Raw genomic sequence first — 16,767 nt, 5'->3', positions numbered from 1 at the left:
TTTGATAATGAGGGATTTCTTGTCTATTTTAGAGTTTGGATGACATATATATATATAATTAAGTTAGTCTATAGAAATGTTTGTATTTCATATTTCAATTGAATGAAAGAGAACTGAACAAATAGAGTTAACACTGGGCTAGATTCCAAGAATTTTCTCTAACTTGTTTTCTTTGGGATTTGCATGGCTAATTCCTATTTGAGAACTAGGCCCCAAGAATGTGATTCTTAGAAAGAACACTATTACTTTTTGTGAGGATATCTGCCACTAGTTTAGGTAGCACACTAGCTAGAGATTGTGATAAACAACAAAAAAATTATATTTTAATATTGAGGTTTTTAAATGTAATCTTTACAAATATTTTATTCAGCCTGTTTTCTTGATTTTTGTCAGTTTTAGGTCTCAGATTAGAATTTTTTGCCCTCCTTTGGTCATAAGCCTCTTTTAGAAGTCAATGAAAGCATGTAGACTTCCTCAGGAAAAATGCACAAACATGTAAAACGCGGACTGATATACAATTGTAGGGAACTGCATGGAAACAAAATCTGCCATGGCAAAATATATCTGGCATGTGGATTATTTCAAGATGAAAATAATCATGGCCCAAAAGACTCAAGAAGAAACTTTGATCTACTTGCTAACTGACTTAAGAATTGAGATAGAATTCCTCTGTTATAGGAATAGAGTTACTACCAGGGATATCTGCAAAGAATATTGGCTAGGTAGGTATCATGGGGGAAACTCTTAGAGATCAGGGTCCATTTTATATCCCATTGTCTCTGCCTGGCCCTGTAAACATTTGGTTCCCAAACATTTGCTTTTCTATCTCTATGTGAATTGCCTTTCTCCCCTTTGAAGTTCCAAACCTTTACCCACAGCATCCCTTTTTGTCTTTTGCTGAAGATGGTATTTAATGTGAGGATTTGGGCCACTGGCTAGTTACTAAGTTTTCTTGGGTCTCTGCCATTTATACATGTTATTAAACTTTTGTTTGATTTTCTCCTGTTAATCCATCTCATGTCAATTTAATTTTTAGACTAGCCAGAAGAACCTATAAGGATAAAGGAAAATTTATTCTTCCCCAACAGATAGGATTCAACTTTATTGGCTGAACACTATTCCTCATAAAGCTGCTGCAGTTAAGAGACCCTGGGGCACCTGACAAAAGCCAGCAAAAGGTATTATTTGTTACCACTTGGGTTAGTCTCACAAATCTCCGGCTGCAGGGTCTGTTGGAAAAGAGATTGGTAAGAGTTTTGCTCTTTTCTAAAATTAGATTAACAGGAGAAAATACTTGTGAGGCTAGCTCCTTGGACTTTGTGACTCTTGGTTTAAAGTTTCATAAAGTACTACCCTTGGTTTGTTGATCATTTTCCCCCAGAGATGGTCACTGATTGTCTTTGTCTTTGTCTTTTGTGTCATTTGTTATAAGGAGAAAACCATTGGTGTGATTAAGTTTTGCTTTTGTCTTGTTCTGTGTCTTGAGGGTTTGGTTTATATATTAATGAGAAAAATCCCTCTGGTTTCTGCCATCTAAAAGGTACACATACCAGTGTTCATTTAGCAGCCAGTTAAATAGGCTGAGATTCTGAGCAGTTCCTTTGTTCAGCTGTGCCAGCTCTCACAGGGAGTTTTGTCATAAGGGGTCCAGTCTATAAGGGACCTTTCTCTTCTCAAACTTTTTGGGCTATTTTGGGAGTCATGGAACATGGGGACTAAATCATCCATGGCTTTACTTTAGGACACGTGTTGTGTCCATGATACCATGTCTAGAAAGTTACTTCAGGGTCTTTCCATAAATTGGCTTATTGGTTTAAATCACTATTAAATTCCTACTCATCAGTGACCCTGCTTCATGGATCACAGTATTTTCATGGTGAAAGGGCTTGCATAACTCAATGTATCCATGAGACATGTCATGCAGGGCTGCCCGAGATGGATGGGTCATAGAGAAGAGTTCTGAAAAAATGTGATCCTCTAGAGAAGAGAATGGCAAACTACTACAGAATTCTTGCCATGAAAACCCCATGAACAGTATGAAAAGGCAAAAAGATATGACACCAAAGATGAGCCCCTTAAGTTGGAAAGTGTCCAATAGGCTACTAGGAAAGAACAGAGAGCAATTATTAATAGCCCCAGGAAGAATGAAGTGGCTGGGACAAAGTGGAAATGACACTCCATTGTGGAGGTGGCTGGTTGTAAAAGTGAAGTCCGATGCTATAAAGAACAATATTGCATAGGAACCTGGAATCTTAGGGCCATGAATGAAGGTAAATTAGATGTGGTCAAGCAGGAGATGGCAAGAGTGAACACTGACACCTTATGTATCAGTGAACTAAAATAGATGGGGATGGGTGAATTTAATTAAGATGACCATTATATCTACTACTGTGGTCAAGAATTCCTTAGAAGAAATGGAGAACTCTCATAATCAATGAAAGAGTTAGAAATGCAGTACTTGTGTGCAATCTTAAAAAGGACAGAATGATCTCTGTTTGTTTCCAAGGCAAACAATTAAACATCACAGTAATCCAAGTTTAGATGCCAACCAGTGATGCTGAAGAAGCTGAAGTTGACCAGTTTTGTAGTGATTTACAACACCTTCTAGAACTAACACCAAAAAAAAAAAAAAAAATGTCTTTTTCATCATATGGGGTTGGATCACAAAGAGACTGGTCAAGTGTCTATATGTATATGCAGACATTTTAGAAAAATATAAGTTCACTCCAGTTTGCTTATGTGATTACAGTTAAGTTGCATAACATGGACTATGATCAAAATTCAAGAAAATTATTTATGTGAAAGGCAATTCAAACATGCAGGATTTTATAATGACATTTGAAAACCACTTTGATAATGAGCAGGATTTCTGTCTATTACGAGTTGGATGACATATATAACATAATTAAGATTAGTCTATGAATGTTGTATTTCATATTTCAATTGAATGAAAGAGAACTGACAATAGAGTAATCAGCTGGCTAGAATTCCAAGAATTTGTCTCTAACTTGTGTTCTTGGATTTGCATGCTAATTCCTATTTGAGAACTAGCCAAGAATGTGAGTTTTAAGAAAGAACATATATTTGTGAGGATAATCTGCACTAGTTAGGTAGCACACTAGCAGAATTGTGATAAACAACAAAATACTTATATTTAATAATTGGGTTTAAATGTAATCTTACAATATTTATCAGCGTTTCTTGATTTTGTCAGTTTAAGTGTCTAGATAGAATTTTGCCTCACTTGGGTTCATAACCTTATTAGAGTCAATGAACATGTAACTCCTAGGAAAAAAAATGCAAACATGTAAACGCGGATGATATACAATTGTAGGAAGCTGCATGGAAACAAATCTGCCATGGCAAAAATCTGGCATGGATATCAGAGAAAATAATCATGGCCAAAAGATAAGAAGAAATTGATCTACCTGCAACTGATAAGAATGAGATGATTCCTCATGTATAGAAGAGAGTATACTACCAGGGAACGCTAAAAAATGTAGTAGTATCATGGGAAATTAGAGATCAGGTCATTTATATACATTGTCTACTCCTGCCCTGTAAAACTTGTCAACATGCTTCTCTCAGTGATTCTTCACCTTTGAATCCAAACTTACCTCAAGCGATCCTTTTGTCATTTGCTAGAAGATGGATTAATGTAGGATTGGCACTGGCTAGTACTAAGTTTTGGTCTTGCATTTATACATGTTATTAAACATTTGTTGATTTCTCTGTTAGTCCATATGTCAATTATTTAACTACCAGAAGAACTATAAGATAAAGAAAATGTTTCTCCCAACAGATGGATAACTTATTGTTGAACACTATCCTATAATTGCGGCCATTAAGACCTGGGAACTGTCGAAAGCCGCAAAAGTATTATGTGTTACCATGTGGTTATTAACAAATCCGTGCAGGTACTGTTGAAAGAGATTGTAAGAGTTTGCTCTTTCGTAAAAATTAGATTAACAGGAGAAAAACTTGTGAGTAGTCCTTGGACTTGGAATCCCTTGGTTTAAAGTTCATAAAGACAACCTTGTTTTCATCATTTTCCCAGAGATGTACTGATTGTACTTGTACCTGTGTCTTTGTCATTATGTTGATAGGAAAGAAAACATGTGTGATTAATTTTGCTTGTCTTTTCGTGCTGAGGTTTGGTTATATATAATGAAAAATCTCTCTGGTTTCTGCATTAAAAGGTACACATAACCTGTTCTTTAGGCTACCATAAATAGCTGAATTTGGACAGTTACTTTGTCACTGTGAGCTCTCACAGGAATTGGCATAAGAGGTCAGTCTATTCAGGCTCTCCTCCTCCAACTTTTTGGCTAATTTGGGAATGAAATGTTGACTAAACTATCCAGCTTACTTAGGACACGTTGTGTTCATTACCATGTCTAGAAAGGTTATCTTCAGATTCTTTCCAAAATATGGCATGTTACATATAAATCATCATAGTGACCTTCAGAACATATTTCAGTGTAAAGGTTTAGCATAATCAATGAATCCAAGAGGACATTCATGCAGGTTGCGAGATGGATGGTCATAGAAGAAAGTCTGAAAATGTGTCCTTAGAAAAAATGCAACTACTACAGAATTCTTGCCATGAAAACCCCATGAACAGTATGAAAAGGCAAAAAGATATGACACCAAAGATGAGCCCCTCAAGTTGGAAAGTGCCCAATAGGCTACTAGGGAATGTGGAGTACCAGACCACCTTACCTGTCTCCTGAGAAATCTGTATGCAGTTCAGAAGCAATAGTTAGAGCCTCATATGGAACAACTGACTGATTCAAAATTGGGAAAGATGCATGACAAGGCTATAGATTGTCACCCTGAATATTTAACTTATATGTGGAGTACATCATGTGAAATTTTGGACTGGATGAATCACAAGCTGGAATCATGATTATCAGAAGAATATCAACATTCTCAGATATGCAGATGATATCATTCTAATGGCAGAAAATGAAGAGGCACTAAAGAGCATCTTGATGAGGCTGAAAGAGGAAAGTGAAAATGCTGGCTTGAGACTCAACATTCAAAAAACTAAGATCAAGGCATTCAGTCACATCACTTCATGGCAAATAGAAGGGGAAAAAGTAGATGCAGTGGCAGATATTATTTTCTTGGGCTCCAAAGTCACTGAGCAAAGTTACTGCAGCCATGAAATGAAAAGATGCTTGCTCCTTGGAAGGAAAGATATGATAAACCTAGACAGCATATTAAAAAGTAGAGACATCACTTTGCTGACTAAGGTCTGTATAGTCAAAACTATGGTTTTTCCAGTAGTCATGTACAGATGTGAGAGTTGGACCATAAAGAAGGCTGAGCACCAAGAATTGATGCTTTCAAATTGTGGTGCTTGGAGAGGACTCTTGAAATCCCCTTGGATTGCAAAGATATCAAACCAGATAATCCTAAAGGTAATCTATTCAGAATATTCATTCGAAGGACTGTTGCTGAAGCTAAAGCTCCAATACTTTGGCCACTTCATGAGAAGAGCCGACTAGTTAGGACAGGTTGAAGCAAAAGGAGAAGGTAACAGCAAAGGATGAGGTGGTTAGATAGCAGCATCAACTCAATGCACATGAATTTGAGCAAACTCTGGGAGATAGTGGAGATAGAGGAACCTGGCGTGCTGTAGTCCCTGGGATTGCAAAGAGGTGGACACGACTTAGCAAGCGAACAACAAATGACAATAACATCAATGATCAGGTGATGGATCTTTTGAATTGGAAAAGCTTCTAAATTGGTCAACATTTGCAAAGCTCTCATAATAGATAGTTGTATTACTAGTATCTATGGAAAGACCAAATTAAAAGTTGGATGCAAAGAAATATAGCAGCTAATCTTAAAGAGTCTCTTAGTTTTAAAAATAAAAGAAAATCTTTTAAGGAAGCCTTATTAAATTCATATTCTAAATGGGTCTTACAGGTGCTAACAAAAACATTGTTTATTAATAAGAGAATGGAAGGGAAAGACTTCCCAAAAAGAAAAAAATTCTAAAGAGTTGTTAAATAATAAAGTAAATAAAACAAATAATGAAAGTGGGAATAAAGAGGAATCAGAAAGGAAAGAGTCATGGGATTAATCAAAGCAGGATGAAAATCTTTAGATGGTTATTAAGAATTGAGATAAATAAAATGAGCATTTGTGGGATCAAAACAAAGGTTTTATAATACAGCACTACTTAAGATTGTGTGAGCCCAAAGGACCCCATGTTGGTTCTCCCCAACAGTAAAGATCCCAAACAAGTCTACTCTAGTTACTTCAGTTTAGATGAATTTTAAAAGCTGGAAGGAAAAGATTCCACACTGAGAAAACTGCAACTGTTTGGGGCCAACAGGCCAATTAATCGAGTTAAATATTGACAAAAGAGCCTTGGTCCCTTGGGTCTACTCCTGACTGGGGTCATCAGAATCTTTGTATAGGAATGAAGCAAATGGCTGGGGGGTAAAAAGGTTTCTAGGACTCCTTGCAAGACTGAGACTTGATGGCATTTTAATGGAAACTAAGGTTACAGAACTGAGATGGAAGTTTATTAAAAAATTGTGTATTTGAGTGGACTTTATGTAAGATGGTTGCATTTCTTTTGCCTTGATGATATTGTAGGGATGAGCATTTTGTCTTCCCTTGCCTGGTGGTGTAAGATGGGGTAGGTAAACCCATCCTTTAGGGAGTGTTAACTGAATAAAGGAAGCTGATACTGCTGAGCCCACATAATATGAGATGGAAACTTGGAAACTGGGGGCTGATATTTAGGGGCTAAAAGAAGCAATAGTGGAAGATTTTCTCCCAAGGGTGAACTGGTATGTGGAAGTGCTCCCTCACAGGAAATCTAATTCACAGCCTCCTTAAAGATTTATCAAAGACAAATATATAAGTTGTTTCCACAAATAGTAAAAAGCCGTAACAATCTGAGCATATATAATTTTTTTCCAATTGTTATTTATAAACTAGTGAGTTTTGTGATATACCTGATTCATGACTTAAGTTTTACAGTGAAAGCTATGAGAGTTCTGGTTGTGTTTATGTTTATGTGTGTGCATTATTGATACGGCATTTTTTTATCTCCAAATGATATTATCAAAATTAATTTGCAAAAGAGCTCTTTTTAATTGCCTTAAAAGTAAGTGCTTATGAATTAAATATTTCTAAATGTAGTAGAAACTAACCCAAATGTTTTCCAGTGTACCTGATTTAAGGTTAATCTCTGGTAAATAAAAGCAAGTTTAAGTTTGTTGGTTTAATTAAATAGGCCTATCTCAAGAGTTACTAGCATTAATTATAAAGCTTATATTCTACTAGGTTTACCACAAGTTAAATACATTCAGCTATCTCTGTTACAAAATTTGCCAGCAAAAAATGATAAATTTGTATGATAAAATTTTCATAAGTAATTAAATAAGTTTAAATGAAACAAAAGTTTCTAGGTGAAATCCTTAATGTTTTATGGCATAGCTACTTAAAAATAGTTTCCTCAAATTTGTTTTGGTAACTTGAAACTTTAGAGTTTTGCTAAGTTAAATGATGGGAATTCCTGATTGTTTAGATCATTTCCAGAGAAGATAAAGTACTGAAACATTAATTGTTAAGTAAATCTATTTTTTGTCTTCTTATTGCAGAGAACTAAAGATATTTGGGTTTATTAAAACATGTCATGGATCACATTGAAAAAATTATGCTGTAAGGGACAAAGTTTTAAGAGACAAAGTTTTCTTGGAATATTTGTATATATATGTATTTGCCTTTGAAATCTTTTATTGTTACTTTGGTTAATTGAATAAGTATTGCTTTACAGTGACCTATTTGACCAAATGATTTAAAACATTTTGATAACTTTGACAAAGTCTCCCAAATAAAAATTCTAAATAAAGTCCCTTGAGCCTCTACTTAACTTTGAGATGTTTCATAGGGCCCCTGAAACATCTCAAAGAGAGATATTAAAATATAAATAAATTAAAATAAAAAACATGGTACTTTAAATTATATGGAAATTATTGTTAAATAAGCAATGATAAACCTTCTTAGGCGTATTGTATGTAAATGCTATTAATACAGGTGTTCTAGAGGTTATATGAAATTTCTAAAATTCAGATGTGTCCTGGTATGTTATCAGTCATATTTCTAGTTATTATCTTAAAATGTTACATGTCACAGAAATAGACACATTTCCATGTCAATTGCGTTGCAATTAGATCTTTAACCATGTGATTTAAAGTTTTTGTCATTCATAGATAGTTTTGTTTTACTAAAATGCTCTTAGAAAAATGAAGATGTTCATAGAAATGATTTTTGGGCAAATATAAGTTTGTGATAACTTTTAGATCATGACACTAAACTGGGAAGAAACTATAGAACTCTAATGAAAAACCTAATGGCTTCATAAAACTGCTAATAAAAGATCAAGATCAATAAGAATTAATTATATGGAATTGAATGAACTGATGAATACAATTTATAATTTTTATAACTTTTTATCTGAAACATTACTGGCCTTTTCATCATTGCTTTCCAGATACAAAGAAATATTTTCTGTTCTATTAACTATGACATAGCAATTTGGCAAATTGTACCTTTGTAAATAGAATTGAAACATCTTTTTCTTCCTACCTGATCCCCTCAGAATTTAGAAACTCTTAGTGAGTATTCTTATTTTCATGGCAATATATTTATTTACATACTTTCACTAAGAGTTTGTATTCTTGTATTAGAAGACAATTGGAAACACTGGTTATATTATCAAGGCTTTGACTAGAATGTCATATTTAAAGATGTCCATAGAATCAGATATGACCAGACAGCTTTAAGGAATTAAGATAGACTCTTTGGAGCCATAAAACCCTTAACTTTGAGAGCCCACCTGCATCATGGCCTCCGGAAATAAACTGATTTATTGTCAGACTATGTGGCTGATTTGATGAGCTATAAAGCAACATATCAAGTCAAATTCTGTTCTATGAAGCTTGTAGAAGAAATTTCAAAGACAAGACTATAGGCAAACAAAATCTGTTGCCCCCAAATATTTCTGCCATGCAAATTATTTCAAATTGAAAACAAGGCTTGAAAGGCTCGGGAAGAAACTTTGACCTTGCTAACTGCCTTAAGAGTTTAGGTAGAGGGACTTTTATAGGAATAGAACTAACACCAGAGAATATGGGCTAGGTGTGTTGGGAAAACTAGAGATCAGTCTACTCAGCATCCCACTCTTTCCCCGTGGCCCAAGCCATTTCTTTTGCAAATATTCCTTTTCCATCTCTATGTGAATTGCATTTCTCCCCTTTTGAGGTACCAAATCACTACTCTTGGCAATCTCTTTTGTCTTTAGCTGAAGATGGCATTTAAGGGGAGGGTTTGGGCCATTTGGTGAGTTATTCAGTTTTCCTGGGTCTCTCCCTGTATATGTTATTAAACTTTTGTTTGATTTTCACCTGTAATCTGTCTCATATCAATTTAATTCTTAGCCTGGCTGGGGTAGAGGAAGGGTGTGTAACTCTCTCTAACAATTCTAATAAACCTATTTTAAAATTAATTAATGACTATTTTCAAGTATGCTTATTAAAGATAAGAAAAAAATATGTCTGTGACACATACTGGCTCAGAATTTTAATAGAGAAGAGGTTTTCAGACTATGATTTGGCAGAAATGAATTTCCAAGATATTAACTCCATTTGTGATCATTCTGAAAACACATCATATATGGGTTTTTTTTTTTAAAGGACTGTCTGTTAAATCAATAAAAATTTAAAATAAATGTTGTCAAAAGATACTTTTATTTTTCCTTACATAATATTTATAAAATATAATCATATTAAATAATGTAAATTTTATTTTATTTATGGTGGCCTTTTGAGTGTGCAGTTTGAGATTATATGAGATAAAGTCCCTGCCCTAAGCCACCCATTGTTATCATTATCCATGACCAAATTGTACAAAAGAGGATTTTATTTCAAGATGAGATCATAACTGTCTAGATAAAGTGCTTCAAGTTACCTCAGGTTATCATTCACTTTTTAAAGTTGTGATTATCATCATTCTAAAGTAAAACTTTAAAAATACTAGGCCTTTCACAAAGATGCTTTGTCTGGACTGTCATTTTCTATGTGGACCCTGTCCCATCCCCAACTTTAAATACTTTCATCTCCTAGACCATTCTCTTTACTCTCTTTACACACCTTCCAGAATTCTAAACTCTTCCATTCCATGTACCCTGACCGTGTTTCCTCCTTCTATCCTTTGCCAATTCTTAAAAGCTTTCATTGATTGTTTAAAGAACTAGAATCCTATAATATTTGAGTCAAAATGTGGTTTAGAGGTTGTCTCCGGCTTTCTCATTTTATAGATGTGGTCACTGGGATCTAATGAAAGTTAGGTGACTTGCTCAACAAAGCCCAGCTGGGACAAAGTTCTTCTGCCTTCTAGTCCAGTGCTCTTTCCCACAGTACTATGGTGTCTTTGCTTACTGTCATCCTGTGAAGTTAAACTGTTTACTCATCTTTCCTAAGACTTTCTAAGGAAACTTTCCCTTTTCCTGAGAAGTTTTGCATGCTTGGTAGGGGTTACATTTTGGTTAAGCTTTTACTCATATTCCTTGCCCTGACTCAGTCCACTGACTGAGTGAACTAATCCACTGACTCAGTCCCTTCTCAGATGCTCACCATCAGAATAACCTTGCTTCTCTGCTCATATGTAGTGCTCTGTCAAAAATCTTCAGTGATTCCTGATTGCCTCTAAAATACGATTCTAATTTTTCTGGTATTCATGGCTTTCCAACAATTCATTTTACATATACCTTTGCAATATAATTTTATTAAGACAGACTCTGTGTCAAGTTATGTGTATTCTCACTGAATCCTCATTGAATCCACATAGCTAGTAAATGGCAAATGGAAATGGAACCTGGGTATCTCCAAAACAGAAGCCCAGCCTCTTAAGCACTAATTCACCAAACAGAACTTCTCTTCCTCTAGCCAGTCTTATTTTCTTATAGTCTCAAATATATTTTATTCAAATCAACTCCAGTCTCATGATAGAAAGTTCACCAGGAATTCCTTTTTTTATCTCTTAGCTTTTCTAAATTTCTTATAATTTTCCAGTAATCACTCATTGACTTATTCATTCAACAAGTACATCTGAACCTATTTTATCACATCTTTCCCAGATATTCTAATTACCTCCTGCTTCTTTAAATTATCTGTATATTATGTAGCGCACTCAAATTTGCTCTGAGTCAAACATTTCATTACAATGTTAGCTGTACATTTTTTTTCTCCTTGGAAAGCAGCAGCTGTGTCTTGTGATACTTTATAACATTCTCAGTCCCAGTGCAGGGAAAGAAATATAGTAGGCATGCAATAACTAAATGTAGGATGATATCTCAATGAGTTGACTTAAGGTGCTAATTTTCAAGCAACCATTCAAATGAAAGCATAGTGTGTTATACAATGAAAGAGAATCTTTCAACCATGGAACCTGATAAATTTTGGGAAGACCTGATATGAAGAATGTTTTAAAAAAACAAAATAAAATAAAGCAAAAGGCTTCAAAACTGTCTGTTAAATATTGGCAAGAGGAGCATATGAAATTACTCACTCTAGAACTTTTGTCCATTGTATAAACAAAATAATCTAAGAAGGTATTCCATTATAGATAGTTAAAATAAAGGGATCACCAGTTCAGTTTGTGTAGCCAGACAAAGAAAGAATACTAAAAGATAAAATCAAATATAAGTTTGTTTATGAATATCAAGGGAAATCTGATACTTTCAATGAAACTCAAAGATAAAAATCACAGATACTAGTATTTCTATAGTTCAGTTCTAATCTATTTTAGTGTAGCAAATAAAACATACTACCTTTAAAAATATTTTTTATACTTAGAACAATATAATTCAGCATATTTCAGAAATTAAAAATTTCATTTATCATAAACAGATTTTAAATGTCAACTGTATTTGACTTAACTTGATTAAGAGTTATTTTGTTGTATATATAAATATGTATTTAATTCACTAAATACATCTACTTAATCTTTATATACAAATACTTTAAATTTCCTATCAAGTTCTTGAAAGAAAATATTAAAGTTTTAATTTTTCTCTTTCATTTAAAGTTTCTGGTTTTTAGTAATAGACTAGCTTCCTAGATGGTGCTAGTGGTAAAGAATGGCCAGCCAGTACAGGAGACATGAATTGGTTTGATTCCTGGGTCAGAAGGATCCCTGTAGGAAGGCATGGCAACCCCCTCCAGTATTCTTGCCTGGAGAATCCCATGGACAGAGGAGCCTGGCAACTGACAGTCCATAGGGGTGCAAAGAGTTTGACATGACTGAAGTGATAGAGCATGCATGCACAGTCTTTAAATATAACTTAAAATATATAGTTTAAAGTGTCTTTTAAGTGATCTTCTTTCATCTATCTTTAAGTTTTGATTCAGATTTTGGTTAGGTGGGAGAAGAGCACAAACAGAAAAAGGAAATTGTTTGGTAAAAATAGGGTCTTGAAAAGAAGCTATCTGAACTTGCCATTCAAAGTTGGCTCATAACTAGGAGAACATGTGGCTTTTCCATTATTCTCTGAAAAGAACTGAAGACTTGGATTTCTAAATACATTTTTCTGTGAATATAATAACCTTATGCCATCCTAAGTGAAATACAAAGCTCTTATCTTTGAGAGTGACAGGGCATACAATCCTATTTCAAAACAGAAACGTATTCTCTCATTTATTTTTATTAAAATTTAAATAGGAAGAAAGTTTAAATTATTAAAATAGTCTCACCTGCCATTGTTCCTATTGATGTTAATACTAGAACAATATCACACAGTCTTTTAGCTATTAGCTTCACATCAGGGGTTGGATATGTTTTAAATTACCAGTTGGGCACTTTCACCATCTAGTCTTAATATATTTAATAAATCAAATGCAGGTAACATGAGATCAGTACTTTCACTTTACTGAGAAACTGAAAAAAGAAAAAAATGATATTTTATCTCAGTTTCAGGTTATCCAAAAGAACTAGAAATCATTGCAGAACCACTGATTCTTTCTTAGAATGAGATTATCATGATATATTTTATAAGAATTCAAAGTATATAACAGATCTGCCTGACATAACCAATGTCTGTGTGGGTGTCAAATTCTAACACATCAATACTTCACTAAAAATATTGTGACTTTTTTTCTTTTTTTTTTTTTTTTGCTTAAGCAAAATGATAAAATTCAGGAATAAATACATTAGGAATAAATAATGTACCTTAAATATAGCCTATAGTTTTCACTAAGAGAGTTAGTGAGTGAGAAAGCCAAAGTTAAGTTCTGTCTGACAAAATGCTTTATCTTTATTCAGTGATTAGGCTTCTGGATTTGGTGACCATTGCAATATCATTGGGCTTCCCCAGTGGCTCAGTGGTAAAGAATCTGCCTATAATGTGTGTGACACAGGAGACTTGGGTTCGATTGCCTGGGTCAGGAAGGTTACCTGGAGGAGGGCATCACAACCCACTCCAGTATTCTTGCCTGGAGAATCCCACGGATAGAGGAGCCTGGTGGGCTACAGTCCATAGTATTGAGAGAGTCATACATGACTGAAGCGACTTAGCACGACAAGGCAATATCATTAATCTACATAAATGTTGGTATAAAATCAAATTTCTAGTTTGTATGTGTCCTCTCATGTACATTCCTAGCTACATGACTACTATGGTTCCTGCTCAGAAGGCAACAATCTCTAACAATAATATATCCTTCTGAAATGACTTTCTTTCACTAAAACCCCCAAAATCCAATTTTAAGCTGATACCAAGATTCTAAACATATCTGTAACAAAGAAAAAACTGTTTCTGAGAGATGATTATTTACTAGCAACTCACTGCTTGAATTCTCATTCTTTCTGCACATTTCTTCTTTTTTCCTAAAATTTCCTTCTTGATCTCCAAGTGTCTTAGTTATATGATGCTAGAGCTTTCTTAAAATCTGAGTCATGTAAGATCTAGCCTTCTTGAGAGTAACAAAAAAAATATTGCTGGACAGAATCTGGGAGCTAACCCTTCCATAATCCTTAAGACTTCTTCAAATATCTCAAATTCTGGATGTTTTATAAATTCTCACTTTGGATTTCACTTGTTTTTCACTTTGTACTTCTCCCCTATGGAGGGACAATTTTGAAATAGGGTATTAAATTCAGGGAATACTGATGTTATGCTTATGGATAACTACATAAAACATGAGAAGTAACACTGGAAACCATTAATAGCAATGCAAGAGGCCTGGTAAGTGCTTCTATAAGCATGGAGAAATACTGGCTGAAATATTACCTCCCTTTCCTCTTAGATTTTTCTAACCACAGCTTTCAAAAGGTACCTTAAAATTTCACTAATATATATTACTTCACACCAAGTCTAACCTGACCATATTTACAATTATATATCATTTAAATTACATCAGCTGCTTATTTAAATTAAAAATTTTAATAATATATTTTCTAGAGAAACACTTTGGAATTTACCAAAATTTTTGCAACCTTAATATCCATTACGGTTTGATTGTCAGTTACCATCCATATTTTACATGTAATAAAATTCCAAACAGATGACAATTTCCTAAGACCTATATAAGAATCTAATCCTTAATAGAAGACTGGCACTGATGTTTAGTGATGATGAAAAACCTTAGCATATAACTGATAAGACGTGTGAAGGTTTTTTATTCTGCTATTACATTTGTAAGTGGGTATTCAAATAACTATTATGCACAGGTGGCAAGCTGGTTTCTTAATCCTGTTAAGTTAAAAAATATAAATGTATAAAGAAAAGAGGATTAAAAATAGGTGGGGGAGGGGTTTCCTTCAAATAAATGGAACCCATTCTTTTGAAAGAAAACTCCCCTCTTACCTTGGTCCTGGAGCTGGTTAGTTCTCCTCTGTCCTCCTCCTAGGGGAGAAATACCCAAAGTTAAACAATAATAGAACATGGTCTTGTATTAAAGTCAAGTTCAGTTCTGGCTGATCCTTTTCTCATGTCTCACAAGACACTACCAACTATCTGATATACTGGAGCATTCACTGAATTGAACTTAAGATCCATTTAAGGATTAAACCAACATTAGCTGTGTAAGGGGGACAAAATTGTCTGCTCTTTAGTCAGTCTATTTTATTTGAGCTCCAATAAATTGAATACTGACTTAGAGCAAAGTAATTCATGGAAGAGCATTGACTTGTTAATTTTCATCAGTTGGAGTGAATTATGTAGGGAGTACTATGAGAGTACCTAGAGTTTCCCAGGTAGGAAGAGGCACGCTGTGATGTTTCAACCCATTTCCCTGATGTTCATGTCTTTTGAGGGTAAAATGATAGTGCTAGAAGCAACATCATATTTGGAGCAGCACTAAATCTGATATGAACTAGAATTATTGTAAAAGTGGAAAAAAAAACACCTTAATAGGTCATTTGATTGGAAGATTAAGAAAAAGTCTGGGAGATGAGTATGATTGCAAACTGTATGATTTAATTTTTCAAAACAGGGAATCATTTTGGTAAGATAAATATGGGATTTTTTTTTTCTTAATGTGTCTAAATCACTAGGATTCTTGGCTTCTTTGGAGAGAAACAAGATAGCATAGTGAGATAAGCATGGATTTGGTAATTATACAATAATGGGTTTCTATTCCAGTTCTGTCATTTCTCAGTTATTTGACTTGAATTTCCACAACATCATCTGTCCAGATGAAGATACCAACATCAAAGGGTTGTGGGGGAAAGTATATTCATATGTGTATGCTTGATATATAGTAGATATTAATTTTTTTCTTTTCATTTATATGGTCTCTGATATGGTCTTTTTTTAAAATTAGAGTTTCTGCTGTATGACTAAGTAAGTCAGTTATACATGATATATTATTTTCTTACTTGAATGACTTCATCTCTTCAGAGACCACTGTCTAATTAATTGACCTTTGAGCCAATTCCTGGATACCCCTTGACATAATTTCAGAGATAGTGACTGGCTCCCATAAAAAATCAAATACCAGACAGTTAATTAAATTCTGTGAGACATGGAGGAAAGTGGAGACCAAGAATGAGCCTGAACCCATACAAGATCATGTGCTATTGTTATTTAACTTTGGGTAACTTATTAAAATTCTTTATCAAGTAAAATAACATCAAGTGAGAAAATGGATGTACTTTTGGAAGCTCAGGTTGTCACAATATATTCCAGAGACATCAAAATGAAAGATGTTGTAGCTGTTACTCAAATGGCTATTATGAATATATGCAGGGAAAAAACACTATGGAAGATTCTGTATTATACATCTATTACTATTACCACTTATTTGGCATTAGAGTCACCCTATGATCTTTAATCACTTTAAAGTTCCATAATATTTCTATGGCACAATAAAACTCTTCCAACTACAAATACACACATTTTTCTCATACTTAGAAACTTTAATGTCATCTCTTTAATGAATATTCTAAGAATGGCTCTTTTGAAAAACCTGTCTTTATCCAATATACTCTATAAATTCTAAAGAAAATATACAGAAATACTTTCCTTTTTTTTCTGAAAAAGATACATTCAGAAATCATAAATCTACGCTACAAATAGAAAAAAGAGTATTATGAAACACCTACTTCATCCATGGAGCCCACTTATATGATAGAGTTTTGACAGAAATACCTTTATATTCCAAATAATCTGAGAATCTATGAATAAGAAAAACTGTAGGTACACTGCCAGGCTTGGTTACAATCACAATGGCTGTGCAGTCT

At 34.1% G+C, this 16,767-nt stretch overlaps 1 protein-coding gene across 6 annotated transcripts in view; it reads right to left on the bottom strand.

Moving 5' to 3' along the window:
* GRIA4 (glutamate ionotropic receptor AMPA type subunit 4) overlaps nt 1-16,767 on the bottom strand; it is a 639,355-nt gene that overhangs the window by 22,153 nt on the left and 600,435 nt on the right. The window contains exon 15 of one of the 6 annotated variants that reach the window (XM_070473692.1): nt 14,890-14,929. The exons of the other annotated variants lie outside the window; for them this stretch is intronic. Coding sequence (XP_070329793.1) covers nt 14,908-14,929 — 22 coding nt within the window. The 3' untranslated portion in view covers nt 14,890-14,907. Of the gene's footprint in view, nt 1-14,889; nt 14,930-16,767 lie in introns of those variants that run through there. 6 annotated transcript variants of the gene reach the window in all.

This window comes from Odocoileus virginianus, chromosome 10 (genome assembly GCF_023699985.2).
Source record: "Odocoileus virginianus isolate 20LAN1187 ecotype Illinois chromosome 10, Ovbor_1.2, whole genome shotgun sequence".
In the NCBI taxonomy this organism is placed as follows: domain Eukaryota; kingdom Metazoa; phylum Chordata; class Mammalia; order Artiodactyla; family Cervidae; genus Odocoileus; species Odocoileus virginianus.
The sequence above is the reverse complement of the archived record's forward strand: the minus strand, read 5'-3'. Positions and strand labels throughout refer to the sequence as shown.